General features: G+C 32.0%; 1 protein-coding gene across 1 annotated transcript; it reads left to right on the top strand.

Annotated features, from left to right (window-relative positions):
* Nucleotides 1-3,523: 3,523 nt before the first annotated feature.
* Nucleotides 3,524-3,925, top strand: LOC140183710 (serine carboxypeptidase-like 50). The gene has a single exon (XM_072232332.1). The coding sequence runs from the start codon at nt 3,524-3,526 to the stop codon at nt 3,923-3,925; it is 402 nt and encodes a 133-aa protein (XP_072088433.1).
* Nucleotides 3,926-17,990: the final 14,065 nt, after the last annotated feature.

Here is a 17,990-nt window from a genome sequence, read left to right as displayed (position 1 = left end):
ACACCAAACTTAAACTGTTGCTTGTCCTCAAGCAACCAAAACTAATATAAGCTTAGGATGTGAATTTGCATGAGAATGAGAGTTCGATTAACCCCATGTCTCTTCTTATAGTGGGGTTTACAACTGCAATCCTGAATAGTTTTGGCATTTCACTTTATCCTTTGAAGTTCAGAATGATTGGCATCCATAAGAACTCAGAATTCAGATAGTGTTATTGATTCTCCTAGTTTAGTATGTTGATTCTTGAACACAGCTACTTTATGAGTCTTGGCCGTGACCCTAAGCATTTTGTTTTCTAGTATTACCACCGGATACATAAATGCCACAGACACATAACTAGGTGAACCTTTGAAGATTGTGACTCGGCTTTGCTAGAGTCCCCAGTTAGAGGTGCCCAGAGTTCTTAAGCACACTCTTTTTGATTTGGATCACAACTTTAACCGCTCAGTCTCAAGCTTTCCACTTGACACCTTCACGCCACAAGCACATGGTTAAGGACAACTTAATTTAGCTGCTTAGGCCAGGATTTTATTCCTTTGGGCCCTCTTATCCATTAATGCTCAAAGCATTGGATCTTTTTTACCCTTTGCCTTTTAATTTAAAGGGTTATTGGTTTTTTCTGCTTGTTTTTTTCTTTTCTTTTTTTTATTTAATTTTTTTCGCAAGCTTTGTGTTTTTCACTACTATTTCTTGCTTCAAGAATCAATTTTATGATTTTTCAGACTATTAATAATATTTCTCTTCTTTCATCATTCTTTCAAGAGCTAACAATTTTAACATTCATAAACTTCACTATAAAAAATATGCATTGTTCATGTCATGCATTCAGAATTATAGAAAATACCATCACATTTAAGTAAATAAGACTACTTTTAAAATTAACTCAATTTCTCATGCAATACATCACTTCTGTATTTTTTATTTGAATTCAAGCTCAGTGAGTAATACATGAGACATCTTTTCAGAATTAAAGCAATTAAGGGAAAACTAAACTAGACCTAGGATTCTCACTAATAAAGGATCATGCAACAAACAACGCAAAATAGCAGAAAACTGGAACATAACATAGAAAGAGGGGAGGAATAAAAAATATGAAAGGAACTCAACCACCTTAGTTATCCTAGCGGTCACTTTATTCTTCAGGTTGTGCTCCTCCGTGAAGATGATTCGCCTCTCTTTTAGTGCCATAGGAATAAACAGAAAACCTTTAAGCGAAGCGTCAACACCAAACTTAATGGTTTGCTTGTCCTCAAGCAAAGAAGAACTGAAAATAGAAAGAGACAAATATTATGATGAAAGAAAAAGAAAAGGATAAAAGAACAAGAGAGAATTAGGATTGGGAGAGGGAAAAGAAAATTGAATCTTGGGCGGCAAACTAGTGGAGTTGTACGGCGCAGGCGACGCGTACGCCTGTAGCACGCGTACGCGTGGGTCACGGAATTTTCTTAATGATGCGTAAGCGTTAGGCACGCGTCCGTGTGCCCTGGGTTTTGCGCGATTCACGCGAAGGCAGCCGCGCGTACGCACAACTCTCTGTTCGCGTGGCTAGGGAACCAATATTGGCATACGACGCGTTCGCGTCATGCACGCGCACACGTGGATGGCCGTTTCGTCAAATAACGCGTAGGCATCAGGGACGCGTATGCGTGGTCAATTTTGTACGTCTAGCACACTTTCAGCCCCAAACAAGCACAACTCTCTGTCCAAACACTTATTTACGTCAATTTTTAAGGTCACGCATACGCGTCACTAACGCATACGCGTGGAGTGCCAAAATCATGAATGACGCGCACGCGTAGGGTACGCGTACGCGTGGGCTTGTTTGTGCGAAAGGAGTCATTCCTGCGCCACTCCCACGCATCTCTCTGTCAAATTTTATTTTTCACGCACATGCATATGACGTGTACGCGTCAGCGATGCTTGCGCGTCGGGTGCTCTTCTTCTTCTTGATGCAGAAAACTTGATGCGGTATTTTACAACCCACAAACTAACCGGCAAGTGCACCGGGTCGTACCAAGTAATACCTTACGTGAGTAAGGGTCGATCCCACGAGGATTGATGGATTAAGCAACAATAGTGTTTGATAGGCTTAGTTAGACAAACAGAAAATAGTGTTTGGAAGTTCAAAAGCATTAACAATAAATTTAGAATATTAAAGATAGGCAGATAAATAAGTTGGGAATAAAATATTGAGAAGGCAGTTAAGGCTTCAGAGTTATCTATTTTTCCGGATTTACTTTTCTTACTAACTATTTTAATTATGTAGGATTTAATTTATGGCAAACTGTATGTGACTAGACCCTAATTCCTTATACCTTCCTAGTCTCCTCTAAAATTCATTAACTGCCAATTCCTTGGTCAATTAATTCCAATTAGAGGGTGATAATCAATTTCTAGTTTATATGCCACAAAAACTCTAATTACCTAAGAAATAAAAGGACTATATGTCATGTATCCTATTAAATTCAGATAATTAAAATTTAAGAAAATTTGTTTTCAAGCCGTTGTTCAAGTATAGAGCTTTTCCATGTTATACAAGAACTTAATTAGAAAGAGGGTCATACTTCTGTTCCACCCAAATTCATAAAATAAAGAGCGAAAACAATTCTTAAATTATAAATCCATGCATAAATTAAAATAGAAAAAGCAATAAAATCAATCCATACAAATGGACATAGCTCCTAACCTTAACAGTGGAGGATTAGTTGCTCATGGAATGCGGAATGTAAATTTGTATAGAATTCCCTAATAGAATCCCCCTAATGGAATCTACCTAATAGAAGAGAAGTCTCCCCTTTTTATAACTAATCCTAATTAATTTAAAAATCTAATATTTAAAATTAAGATAATATCTTTTCCTATTTTAAAATCAAATTTGAATTTAAATCAGAATTAACTAACTACTCCGCGTCTTGTAACGTGGGGATCACTTGGTTTCACTAGATCTGTACCTAACTTGGGTGCTAAAATGGGGCCCAAAAATCACCCCAGCATTTTCTGCGTTTTCTGCACGTGGCGCATGTCACGCGTACGCGTCAGTCACGCGTACGCGTCGATGGTCTTTTCTGCGAGTCATGCGGACGCGTCGGTCACGCGTACACGTCGCTGAGCAAATCTTCAAATCACGCGTACGCGTCAGTCACGCGCACGCGTTGCCATGGATATCTCCAAATCAGGCGCACGCGTCAGGCACGCGTACGCGTCGCTCCTCGCTACCATCTCCTTTTGTTCTTGTGCTGTAGAAACTCCATCATATCCAATCGAATGCTACCTAAAATAAATAAAATTGCAAAACTCAAAGTAGCATCCATCTTTGGCTAAAGGATAATTAATTCTTTATTAAACTCAACGAATTGGATGCAAATTCACTAGGAAAAGATAGGAAAGATGCTCACGCATCAGCTACTCTGTTTGATTACACAAGGAAAAAGCCATATGGCGATGATGTAGTTGATAAATTCTTGAACAATGTGGAAGCTAAGAAGGCCTTAGGGGTGAAGAATGAGTCACTTGTGTTTGAAGGATGCAGCGATGTGGTTGGCGTGTGTTACATGCTGATGTGATGAAGAGTGTGAGGTACATGGTAGAGGTTTTGGTGAGGAACACTAGGGTGTTGTTATATCAAGGTCAGCATGATATTCAGGATGGAGTGGTTCAGGTCGAGGCGTGGGTGAAGACGATGAAGTGGGAAGAGATTGAGGATTGTTTGAATGCAGAGAGGAAGATATGGAAGGTGAACGGAGAGCTTGTTGGCTATGTCCAACAATGGAAGTCACTCACTAATGTTGTGGTGTTAGGGGCAGGGCTTCTTTTACCTTCTGATCAACCTGTGACGTCTCAAGCAATGATTGAAGATTGGGTCCTTGAAAAATGTTTGTTTCAAAGTCTGCAACATCATGAAAATGAGTCAAGAAATTCATTGTGATTGAAGTATTGAATCATAAGTGTTGTAATTTCGTTAGCAGGAACTGAACAACTCTTGGTTTAGGGACAACTTCCACTTCTTTATGTACCAATAAAAAAGTTAACTTTGTGATTTAAATTACGTATTGGAAGTGAATTTCTTGTTGGCTTAGTTATTATTTATGCTTCTATAGTAGTCATTTTGCTGAAACAAATCACATTTTCATCCTTAACAACATCTGTAGAAACTGCATGAATATAATTATAAATGTGTGCAACTTATTGCAGCAAAGTTAATGCTCCATATTCTTTGATCGCTTTGGATTGTAACCGTTTATGTAGTAGCGCTATATATATTCAATTCATTTATCGTTTCATACAAAATTACAAACTTCCCAAGTACTGAATTGGGTTCACTACTTCCTGCAACATTTCTCAGAGATCTTTAGACACGCAATTTCATATTTTGTTCAGTGCTAAATTGAAAATATCAAAATTATTCTGCTTGATTGAACTTGTATAAAAGGAAAGTTAATAAACTAGTTAATGTTGTGACATGGATAGATAAGGATGATGGATGCCCATTTATGAGAAGCACATTTTCTCTATGCTGAAGGAAATAAATTCTTAGAATGAAGAAGTTTGAAACGTAAACTTTATGTGCCTATAAATACATGTACTAAGGCAAAGAGAAGATACACAGCAATACTAAAATCCTCTCTCTTCCTTTTTATTACTAAAAACATATTTCTCTCTCTTTATTCTCTATGAATAGTTTCTCTCTCTCTTTCTTTTGTTCTTAATTATAAATATATGAATAATTTCTATTAAGCTAATTATATTAATATTAGAGTCTTCTATTTACACATCTTATATTTAGTATACCTTTAATTTATTTTACAACACGTTATCAGCACGAAACTCTAAAGAAATTTTAGGAAGACTTCAGGTAACAAATTTTTATTATGCGAATCTCTTTCATCTTGAATATAATGCTTTTGATATATCTGAAAATAATTATTTATCATGGATACTAGATGTTAAAATCCATCTTGATTCAATGGATCTTGGAGATACCATTAAGGCTGAAAATAATACATCCCAGAAGGATATAGCCAAAGCCATAATTTTCTTTCGTCGTCATCTTGACGTATGATTGAAAAATGAATATCCCACATTAAAAGATCCTGCAGATCTGTGGAAAGACCTTGAAGAAAGGTACAATCATCAAAAGAGGTGATACCTCCTCAAGCTCAATATGTTAGAGAAAACTTTATCGACCTTCCATACACGTTCCGAGGTGTGAAGTGGGCGAGAAGGGATTTCATAATTGGGGTTTTGAATAAGACGACCTCCTGCAATAGCAATCGAGAAAAAGGATTTAAAAGTTTTGTTTGAGCTAATTTCTTGCTTTCTTGTTGCTGAACGCAACAATGAGTTACTCTTAAGAAATCAGGAAGGGGCGCCCAGCTGGCGCCGCCCCATTTTCTGAAGTAAATGCGGCAAATTATAACCCCAAAACAGATAAATGGCAAGATTTTGATAACAAGAAAAGTTATGGAAGGAAAAGAAATTATGTTCATAAGAAAGGATCTCACCAGAAGTGGGATAAAGAAATAAACAATGGGCAAAGTAAATCAATTGAGGATAAATGCTTCCGTTGTAGTGGAAAGGGCCATTGGTCACGTACCTGTTGTACCCCAAGGCACCTAGTTGATCTTTATCAAGTATCCTTGAAAAAGGATGACAAAGGAAAGGAAACAAATTTTGTTTCAAATTATGAAAATTCCACCATTCATTATGATGTATCTAATTTCTTTGAGGATCCTGAAGGAAATATTGGCTATTTGATCAATGATGGAATAGTTTGATATATGTATGTGTTTGTTAAGTATTCATATGAATAATTTTACTGTGCATGTACTTCTACTCATTTTATTATTATTATTATCATTTGTTTTTGAAGAAAAATGGCAAGGACATATTCTAAAGATATTTGCCTTGCAAATAGTGCGAGTTCACACACTATTCTTAAAATTAATATATATTTTACCCATCTTGTGCCAAAAGATGAATATGTTAATACTATTATTGGCTCGGGCAATGTGATAGAAGGCTCCGGAAGAGCTATAATTTTGTTTCCTGGAGAAATAAAATTTATAATAAATAATGCACTATTATCTACCAAGTTCCTGAGGAACTTGTTGAGTTTCAAAGATATTCGCCGAAATAGATATCATGTTGAGACAATGAATGAGTGAAATCATGAGTATTTATGTATCACAACTCATGATTCAAATAAGAAGGTTATATTAGAAAAGTTACCCTCAATTTCATCTGGATTGTATTATACCAATATTAGTGCAATTAAATCACATGCCATTGTAAACCAGAAGTTTACTAGCCCAAATAAATTCATAACTTGGCATGATAGATTGGGTCATTCGGGAACAATCATGATAAAGAGAATTATTGAAAACTCTCATGGACATTCACTAAAGAACCAGAAGATTCTTAAATCTAGTGAATTTTGTTGTGCTGCATGTTCTCAAGAAAAGTTAATTTTAAGGCCATCACCAGTAAAGATTGAATTTGAGTCCCCTGGATTGCTAGAAAGGATTCAAGGTGATATATGTGGACCTATTCATTCACTATGTGGATCTTTTAGATATTTTATGGTCCTGATAGACGCATCTTCGAGATGGTCACATGTGTGCTTATTATCTTCTCGCAACCTGGCGTTTGCGAGATTACTGGCTCAAATTATTCGATTAAAAGCACAATTTCCAGAAAATCCAATCAAAGCAATTCGTCTTGATAATGCTGGTGAATTTACTTCCCAAACTTTTGATGCTTATTGTATGGCTAATGGAATAAGTGTTGAACATCCAGTAGCTTATGTTTACACACAAAATGGGTTAGTAGAATCACTTATTAAATGCCTCTAATTAATTGCTAGACCCTTACTTATGAGAACAAATCTCCCAACCTTGGTTTGGGAGCATGCTATTTTACATGCCGCAGCACTTATTCGTTTGAGGCCAACGAGTTATTATCAGTTCTCTCCTATGCAATTAGCTTTTGGCCAGCAGCCAAATGTTTCCCATTTAAGAATATTTGGGTGTGCGATATATGTTCCCATTGTACCACCTAACGCACCAAAATGGGACCGCAAAGAAAATTGGGGATATATGTTGGATATGATTCTCCCTCTATAGTGAAGTATCTTGAGATACAAACTGTAGATGTATTTAAAGCCCGGTTTGTGGATTGTCATTTTGATGAATCAAAATTTTCAACATTAGGGGGAGAGAATAAGCTTCCTGAAAAGGAACTTAATTAGAATGCATCATCGTTGATGCATTTAGATCCTCGATCAGGGCAATGTGAACTAGAAGTTCAAAAGATTATACATTTGCAAAGAATAACAAATGAATTGCCTGATGCATTTTTCGATATAAAGAGGATAACCAAATCTTATATACTAGCGAAAAATACCCCAATTTGAATTGATGTCCCAATAGGACAAGTAGCCACTGAAGCAAATTCACGCCAGAAGCGTGGCGGACCTGTTGGTTCCAAAGACAAAAATCCTCGGAAAAGAAAAGAGGTAAATACGATTCCTGTTGAAAAAGACATAGTAGAGACACTTACAGTTGTCCAAAATTCTGATATAATGTTAACGCCAGAAGACGTTCAGGTACCTGAAAATTGTGAAAATGACGAGATCTCGATAAATTATGTCTTTACAGGAGAGAAATGGGACCGAAATAAGACAATTGTCAATGAAATATTTGCATATAATGTGGCATTAAATATCATGCATGAAAGTAATGATCTTGAGCCAAGATCAGTCGAAGAATGTCGATAAAAGAATGATTGACCAAAATGGAAAGAAGCCATGAAGGCTGAATTAGACTCACTTGCAAAACGTGAAGTCTTCGGACTTATAGTCCGTACACCAGAAGATGTAAAACCTGTTGGATACAGGTAGGTATTTGTGAGAAAACGAAATGAGAAAAATGAAGTTTTGTGCTACAAAGCCCGACTTGTGGCACAAGGTTTCTCACAAAGGCCCGGTATAGATTATGAAGAAACGTATTCCCATGTAGTGGATACGATAACATTGCATTATTTGGTCAGTTTATCTGCATATCATAAACTGCATATGCATTTAATGGATGTGGTAACAGCCTATTTATATGGCTCATTAGATCGGGATATCTATATGAAAGTCCTTGAAGGACTAAAGATATCTAAACCATCCAATGAATATTCGCAAGGGTTATACTCAGTCAAATTGCAAAGATCTTTATATGATCTAAATCAATCTAGACGAATGTGGTATAATCGTCTTACTGAATATTTGGCCAAAAACGAATTCAAGAATGATGATATATGTCCGTGTGTTTTCATAAAGAAAACTGCATCTGGATTCATTATAATTGCTGTGTATGTTGATGATTTAAATATCATTGGGACTCTTGAAGAGATTCCAACAATTATAAAAACTCTAAAAGAAGAGTTTGAGATGAAAGATCTTGGAAGGACTAAATTTTGTCTTGGCCTGTAGATCGAGTATATAAAAAATGGGATCTTTATTCATTAAACAACATACACAGAGAAAATTTTGAAAAGATTTTATATGGATAAGTCACATCCATTAAGTACCCCAATGATCATAAGATCTTTGGATGTGGAAAAGGATCAATTTCGTCCTAAAGAAGAAAATGAAGATATCCTTGGTTCTGAAGTACCATATCTTAGTACAATTGGAGCGCTAATGTATCTTGCTACTAATACGCGACCTGACATATCATTCGCGGTGAATTTACTAGCAATATATAATTCCTTTCCAACCAGAAGTCATTGGAGTGGAATCAAACAAATTTTTTGATATCTTCATGGAACGGTTGATATGAGATTGTTTTATCCCTATGGATCCAAGTCACAATTAGTTGGTTATGCAGATGTTGGATACTTGTCTGATCCACATAAAGGGAGATCTCAAACAGGATATCTGTTCACATATGGTGGAACGGTTATATCTTGGAGGTCCACAAAACAGACGATTGCTGCAACATCTTCTCATCATGCCGAAATACTAGCGATTCATGAAGTAAGTCGCGAGTGTTTTTGGCTCAGGAGTTTGATCCAATATATTCTGTCATCATATGGACTGATTGATCATAAGATAGCTCCAACTGTCCTGTTTGAAGATAATACAGCGTGCATTGCTCAACTTAAAGGTGGATACATCAAAGGCGATAGAACAAAGCATATTTCTCCCAAATTCTTCTTCACTCATGATCTTCAAAATCAAGGGACAATTGATGTCCAACAGATCCGTTCAAGTGACAATCTAGCAGATTTATTAACAAAGTCACTCCCAAAATTCCTTTGAAAGATTGGTACATGAGATTGGGATGCGCCGATTTCGAGACATCAAATGATGTCGACAAGAGGGGAAGACTGTACTCTTTTTCCTTTAGTCAGGTTTTTTTCCCATTGGATTTTTCTTGACAAGGTTTTTAATAAGGCAGTCCCCATCACTAAAGGATATTGTACTCTTTTTCCTTCACTAAAGTTTTTTCCCACTGGGTTTTTCTTTATTAAGGTTTTAACGAGGCAATAATCCTAAATGGTCATCCAAGGGGGAGTGTTGTGACATGGATAGATAAGGATGATGGATGCCCATGCACATTTTCCCTATGCTGAAGGAAATAAATTCTTAGAATGAAGAAGTTTGAAACGTAAATTTTATGTGCCTATAAATACATGTACTAAGGCAAAGGGAAGATACACAGCAATAATAAAATCCTCTCTCTTCCTTTATATTACTAAAAACATCTTTCTCTCTCTTTATTCTGTATGAATAGTTTCTCTCTCTCTTTCTTTTGTTACTAATTATAAATATATGAATAATTTTTATTAAGCTAATTATATTAATATTAGAGTCTTCTATTTATACATCTTATATTTAGTATACCTTTAATTTATTTTACAACAGTTAATTTACATTATTTAATTTTTTAAGGTGTATTTGGTACTATATAAGTATATATAAATTGAAAATAAAGGGATACTTTAGCATAAAAATATATTTAGACACAAAGATATGTACAAATAAAAAACAATTTAGGACAAATTACTAATTAGCATTAAAATGACTCAATTTTTTGTATCATGGGATCTTAGAGAACCTACAACTGTAGAAAAATAGATTTTCTGTTTTAACACAAGTGTAATTTTTTTTTTGAAATGTAACACAAGTGTAATTGAAAATTGCTTTATGCATTGGAAGAACAATACTTTTAGTGGTTGCTCACGGGATATGAGAATTCTTCTGAAGAGGGGCATAGAATGTCTAATAAATTGATGCCAAGTGTCATTAAGCATTTGAAAAAATATTAAAATAATTTAGAATTAAAAGTAAACGTTGCGACAGATACTTTCATTCTTTCAGTAATGATAAAGTTCATGGAGCTTTCTAGGATGGTGAAAGTATATTTGGGTGCTTAAAGGACCAAGGTAAATAATAGAATTGGAGATAATGTTGGGGTTCTCTAAAAAATACAGGTTTTTGAGCTTTTTATAATTTTATCTTATGAATCCAAATTTTTGGTGACGTGCACAACATTACAGCTTTACACGCACATTTTTGTGTGCTCAAATCAATGATGATTTTTATTTGTATGTGTTATTGAGTCTCAACAATTTTTATCACTTTTTTAAAGAAAGTCTTATTATAGTCTAATATTTTTTCAATAATTCAATTAAAAAATATAAGTATGCAAATTAATTACAGAGATATTTTATTCTTTTTAAAAGTTAAATTACAATCTTTAATATAACTAAATTTAAAATAAATTCTAATAAAATTATTTTAATCTTTTAACAGTTAATTTTTTTCATTTCTAATATAATCAAACAATTTTAATTAATTCTATAAGAATAATTTAATTTTGTTCATATTAAAAGATATTTTAGTACTCTAAATATAAACTACAAAAGTATTTTAGTTTTTTTAATTATATTTAAATTTTCAAATTCTAATACAATCAAATAGTATAGATTAATAATCTTACGATGATATTTTAATATTTTTTTCAAATTAATCTTCAAAGATTGTTTTATTCTCTTAAACATTAATCATATGAGTATTTTAGTTTTTTTAAAAATTTAAATTTATAATTCTTAGTATATATTAAACAAATTTCATTATAAAAGCGTATTTTAGCCATTTAATAAGATTAATCCTAAAAAAGTTAATTTAATCTTTTAAAAGTTTAGTATAAGATTATTTGAGTCTTTTTTATATATATAAAATTTATAATTTCTAATACAATTATACAATATAAATGAATAATTTCGTTAATTTAGTCTTTTTAAAATTAATGTTAAAAAGTTTTTTAGTCTTTTAAAATAAATTCTACAAAAATTTTAGTTTTTATAATGAAATTCAAATACTAATTTTCAAATACAATTAAACATCCTTAGACTTGAAGGGTTAGTATTTTTCAAAATTAATACTAAAAATTTATTTTTGTTTAAGTTTTAAAGATGATATCTTAATCATTTAAATTAAACTAAAAAAGTATTTTAGTCTTGTAAAAATTAAAATCGAATTTTTCATTTCTAACCAAATAGTGTAAGACCCGATTATCAAGTGTAAGACCTACGTAAAAATTAAAATTGAATTTTTCATTTCTAACAACATTTGTGTAATTTTCAACCCCAAATAAACCCAATTATCTAAAATAACAAATATAATAATACTAATATCTTTTTACTTATTAGTTTTAAAAAAATATATGAATAATATAAGTTGATATTTTTTTGGAAGGAAAACAATAATAAAAATTATTAATCAAGTTAATTGCATAATAAAAAAATACGGATAATTTTTTAACTAATAAAAAATAAAGTTACTATCTTTTCATGCTACAGTTTTTAAAAAAATAATAATAAATAAACTTTTAGTAAATTACACATCAAATATTATTATTTACATACTAAAAAAATATATATCATCAATTATTTTAAAATAAATTAATTTATATTCATATTAAATAATATTTATTTACAATTATAATTTAAATTCTTGTGCAAAGTACGGAAAATGAAACTAGTTTTATATTAAGAATATATATTTGGCTAATATATTTTTTATTAATTTTAAAAGGAGTAAAATTAAATTATGATCGATATATAGGTAACCTATTTAATAAATTAATTTTACTAAATATATGTTAATCTCAAAAAATCCACATTTTTCTTTCACTAAATTTATTACGCCTTAAAATTATTAGTATAATTGGGCCATTTTTTAATTTATTCATTATAATTTTACTAAGTTAGAAGTCATTCATGCAATATAAAAAAATAGTGTAAGAAATCATCACAACCACAAAAATAGCATATTCTCTTTAGACCTTAAAGAGCCACTTTATACTTCCCCATGATAGACAAATCCAAAGTTCATTATTACTCTGTAAATACTATTTACACTCAGCTTCAATTTACACAAGTTCTTTTAAAATTCTCTAATATTTTTCCAAAACAATAATTACTCATATTTTGGCTGCCACTCAAATAAAAAATTCAAATTCAAAATCAATTGAACCCCTTTTTTTAGTTACCTGAAATTTTTCTTAAAATTCAAAATACCCAACAGACTCAACTTTCAAATTTTAAAAATCCAAATCAAAATTTTTCAATATCAAATACATTTCAAAATTCAAACATACAAGTTTTTTGTAATTTTAGTTTTCAAATTTTTTTTATTATATAGTCAATTACTTATTTTCCGACCACAATCAAAATTTACAAACACTTCATTATTCATTTCCAATTATGTTTAACTTTATGATAAAAAATATAACCCCAACGTCTCTACTTAACCATGTTAAACACATATGTCAATTTTATAATAGATGTTGTCAAAATATTTAACTTTATTTTTCTTTATATTAAATAATATTGCTAATTAATTAAGACTCGGATTATATATTGTTGTTATTAATTATGAATTTAAATTTATTTTTCTTGTATATGACTAATGTTTCATAGTAATTTATTTTTAAGTCTGTAAATTTTAATAATATTTCTACAAATATAGCTGTCATTTTTATCCAAACTAAATTTCGAATAACATATTATAACACATTATAAAAAAAATTAGCAACTAAATTAATATATCTTTATTTCAATTAATTAAATATGGCAAGACTATAATAAAATTGGTCTGTAATACAAAGAAGCACAATAAAAATTAAAGTTCGTCCTTTCTATTAGAGAAGAAAGGAAAATCTTTAGTGCCTATTCTCTTTTATGATGCAAAAGCTTATATAATTTTTTTATATGATACATGAGCTATAAATGGAAATTTAAAAAGTTCCTCACTTGGTGTGTTCTTAGATAAGAGACTAATAACTTTTTTCTTCCAAAGTTAATTCATATAGTATTCTCATAAATACAATTTTATCCTCAAAAATTTGGATGACTAGACCGATATTAGATTCATGGACATGGACTCTATGTGACGTGCATATTTGGCTGACCAGTGTGCATAGCATTTATCTTTGGTTGATCGGTGCACCTGTTAACAAGGACTATTGAATTTTTTTTGTTTTTTTTATCCAACAATAGAGATTACTTGTTACTTGTCTTTTTTAATTGATTAGTGAATATCTTTTGTAGGTTTTGTGTCAGAAGAGTCACTTTAAAAAAATTAATTTTTTGGTGGTTATTATTGTTAGATCTAAAATCTATCTGGGTTAATATAGTAAAAATTTATGAATTTGTAAGCTAAAATTAGAGTTAAGTATTATGTTTTATGTTAAACTAAATGATGATGAAGTTGGACTGGAAAGGAGATGCGTTTTGGACATCGTTTGTCGCCTAGAATAAACGCTTTGATGTTTCCGTTTTTGTCACTGACCATCATTCAAGTTGCAGGAAGTTTTCTTCCACGGAATCACGATGCAAAGTTGCCGACTCTGTGAATGGCGCATTTGTCACGATTCATTCATTCGGAGGATGACGCGACATTAGTGTCATCACCGGAACGGGATTCGATCCCCAATGGATGACAAGGAGTGTTGTTTCGGGTAGATGTTTGGCTTTGTTGGAGATGATCAACAATGAAGGATCGAAGCGGCATGGAGATGGTGGGTGAGAGACTGACGAAGGAGAGGCTGAAGATATTTCGGGTAAGACGGGTCATGTTGGCACAAGTTGGGTTGGACTTAGTTGATCCAATACCTATCTGAAAAAAATAATAGACCTGCATAGTATCTTTTTTTTTTATATGGAGATGTATATTTTTTCTGAAATGAATATTGGGCTCATGGGTTGGGTTATTAATAATGTTATTAAAACTAGACTAATCCTTTAGCATGGTCCTATTTACTATACCAAAAAAAAAAACTCACATGCTTGAACAAAGAAGAGAAAAACCAAAACAGTTATTGCATGTATAATTATTAGTTGAACAATTTAACAACAGTATTAAATTACTATAGGATATGATAATTAAAATATTCTGTAAAATCAACTTAGTTGATTAATGTAAGATTCAATGATGTGTGCACTAAAAATTGATGATGGTTTATAACACGAATAAAAAATTTGAATAATGAACATGCATATATGTATCAATTAAATATGGGATTGTATTCATACAATATAATTGGTTTAGAGGTTCTTTAGTTGTCCTTTAAAATTCAGCCATTGGAGAGGATTTTTAAGGATTTATTATTATTTAATTGCACTAATTGGTTTATTATAGGATTTAGATTCTCTAAATTTTGAATTTAACTTTAGAAGGTAAAGTGTTATCTCTCACTATTTATTTTATGGGTAGGACCAAGAAAAAATATAAGAGAGAAACCAGTCAAGGGTGAGAGATCACACTTTACCCTCTAAAGTAGAAATTCAAAATTTAGAGGATCCAAATTCTTTATTATAACCTCAGAGAGAAGTACTTTGAAATTTGTTTAAACCAGTCCCTTCGTATTCTTTGTTGATCCAAGAAATTTAAATGGAAAGATGTTTCTCTTTTATAATTTGACATAATATTAGAATATGCTAAAAATGATAATACGATGACATTCTTTTGTTTGATTATCTAGCGTAAAATGACGGTATGTTAAAAAATATATAATTTTTGTTGGGAGAAACCCGTAAATATTCTTACAATCAAACGCGTTGCTTGTGCTAATGTAAGACACGACACAATGTTAACAGTTAACCGCATATGGATTAAACAATGTGAAACGAATATATGCTTACTACTTAGAATAGAATATTAATCTTCCAAATCAAAATGAAAATAACTCAAAAAGTTTCTTCTTTCTTGTTGTGGTATAATACTACTTACTTTACCCATAAAGGAACGTAAATTGTTGCCGATATGTTCCGGAGTCATGATTTGGGAATGGTAATTGACACGAGCGCAACATAAATCCCTAATTATGCGTCAACCGCTCACATAACTTTAGACGTGTGTTTTATATTGGCTGATTTATAAATAGAGGTCTGAGTTATGAGTAATTTAAAACAATTCAAGACAAACAGACTTTAAGAACGAACCGATGAAAGTAGATATAATTATCGTGACCGAGTTTTAAGTAGTACTCCTGAAAATCAAAAGGGTGACTAAACAAACTAAGCAAATAAATTGTTCATACAGGCCTCGACGGAAAACAACATAACATAAACATATCAAACATATGCACCAAGTCAAATACCTCCAACATCGTCTTGATTCTTCCCGGCGGGCTCCTGATTGTTGCAGCTATGTGCCGTCTACTCTGCTTGAACACCATCCCCACCGAGCAAGACTCTATGCTTGTCTTCCAAGGCATCAACCCTGTGTTCCAGTTCACGCCACTTTGCCACCTCATGATGTTCCCGTTGATGAAGCTCGGTGATCTGCGTCATCAATTCATTTGCTTTGTCATCCATTTGGTTAACTGTCATTTCATTCTTGTGCCACGCCATGCGCAACATCATTTCTAGCCGTCGCAGTGCCTTCTTCCCTTCCTCCACTTGCATCTCCTTTGCTTTCAACTTGACGTTGGCGGTCAACTGCGCCACCTTCGCCACCCTGAGTTGTTCTGTGGTTGTTTGAAGTTTAGCCTTCAAATTCTTCTCCCTTTTGACTAATGCAGCCTCAACCAGGTCACAATCTGCGCATTTTTCATCTCTATGGATGATGTCGATCATATTGGAAATCGACAGCTCCGCAAGCACTACTAGAAATAGGGCTTTTTCGGACGAATTTTGAGACGAAATTGAAATAAATTTCGAACAAATTATAGACAAATTTTTTCTTTCAAACAAATTTGGAACGAATTTTTTTGTCCCAAAAAGCCTTGTTGCTAATTTAAATTTTGTCTGAAATTTCGTCCGAAATTTTTTTCAGACGATTTTGTGACAGATTTCGAATAGGAATTTATCTGCTAGATTTCTAACTATTATGATGTATTTTAGACGAATTTCAAACAGATTAGCTAACATAAAAACAACGTATTTTAAACAAATTTCAAACAAAAAATATAATTTATTTCAAACAAATTTCTAACGAATTTAGTCAAATATAACAAATTTTTTTCAAATAAATTTTAGACAAATCAAATATTTTTCTTCAATTAAATTTCAGACAAATTTAATTTAAAAGAATTTACGTATTTGAAACAAATTTCATACAAAACCAAAAATTATTTTCGCACAAATTTTCTACAAATTTAATATAATATTTTAAATAATTTTCATACAAAATAATTTGCTATTTAATAGATAAATATTTTAGAAAATAAATTATATTCGATTTGCTTTCTATATTAAGACCATCATAATCATTTTTTTCATATTACATAATCGAAATTATAAACACATAATCAAATAATGAAAAAGTTAATTACCATAAAAGAGTTAAAAAAATATTTATTATTAAAATACTTTTGTCCATAAATGTAATCAAACTAAAATCAGAAAAAAATACTTAAACTAAAATAAAGAAAGCCTTTAAAAAGGTCAAATATCATGAATAAAATAAAACGTACTAACTAATTCACCTAAAAATTTCTTAATCTAAATCAGAAGAAACATATACTCCAAATATCAATCACTCATGTTATCATCACTAGAGCATGTCCCAAGCTCATCTTCCGTAGGATCAGACAAGGTTGAAGGAAGTGGGAGATTCAACTTTTTATACAAAGCATGAATTGTCTTTTCAGTAGAACCAATTCTTTTCTGTTAAACTTTTAGTTGGCGTCCTTGATCTTTTAACTTGTGCTCAGCATCTTTCAACTTAACCTTTTGCTCTTCATTGATCATTTCTTGCTCCTTTGCTTTTTCTTTCCACATGTAAAGTTCTTGCTCAATATTTAGATTGTCTTTAGATGTCTCTGAACAATTTCTGGAATCCAACTTTGAAGAGAGATCTAAACCAAAAGAACCTAAGCCAAAAGCAGCTTTCTTTTTTCCCTTTGTCACAACTTCATTCCAAACAGTATAATCATCTGGTATATCTAGGCTTTCCTTAGATGCCTCAACATCTTCCTTAATATCCAAGGATAAAGCTACTTGAGAAAGTTCTGTCTTTCGCTTTTTGAATTCACCCTACAAAATCAATTCATGTTAATCGCAACTAAATATGTCATGAACAAATACTAACATATAGTGAAAATTAGTAGTTTAAAAAAACAAAAAGAAGAACAAATTAGCATCACATACAATGACTTTCTCAGATCTTTCATCAATCCAACTTTTGTCTTTTTTGGTGTGGCATTTAGTATAAACCTCCTCTAGAGAAGGTTTTACTCCCGTAGCTTTCTCTTATAATATAACAGTTTTAATCGATAGGAAAGAAAAATGAATAAGAAAACATTGCAAAATAATAAGAATAAGACTATAAATAAACTATTTTTTATCTTACCATTCTGTGTGCATGTTCACCCATAGATACGGAACCACCAGTATGCATGAAACTTCCAGCATTTGATGCTCGATTCACAGTATTTGCTGCTGACCAGTTCTTAAATTTCGAATCTGTAGCAAAATAATGTAATAGTTGA

This window comes from Arachis hypogaea, chromosome 1, assembly GCF_003086295.3.
Source record: "Arachis hypogaea cultivar Tifrunner chromosome 1, arahy.Tifrunner.gnm2.J5K5, whole genome shotgun sequence".
NCBI lineage: Eukaryota > Viridiplantae > Streptophyta > Magnoliopsida > Fabales > Fabaceae > Arachis > Arachis hypogaea.
The sequence above is the reverse complement of the archived record's forward strand: the minus strand, read 5'-3'. Positions and strand labels throughout refer to the sequence as shown.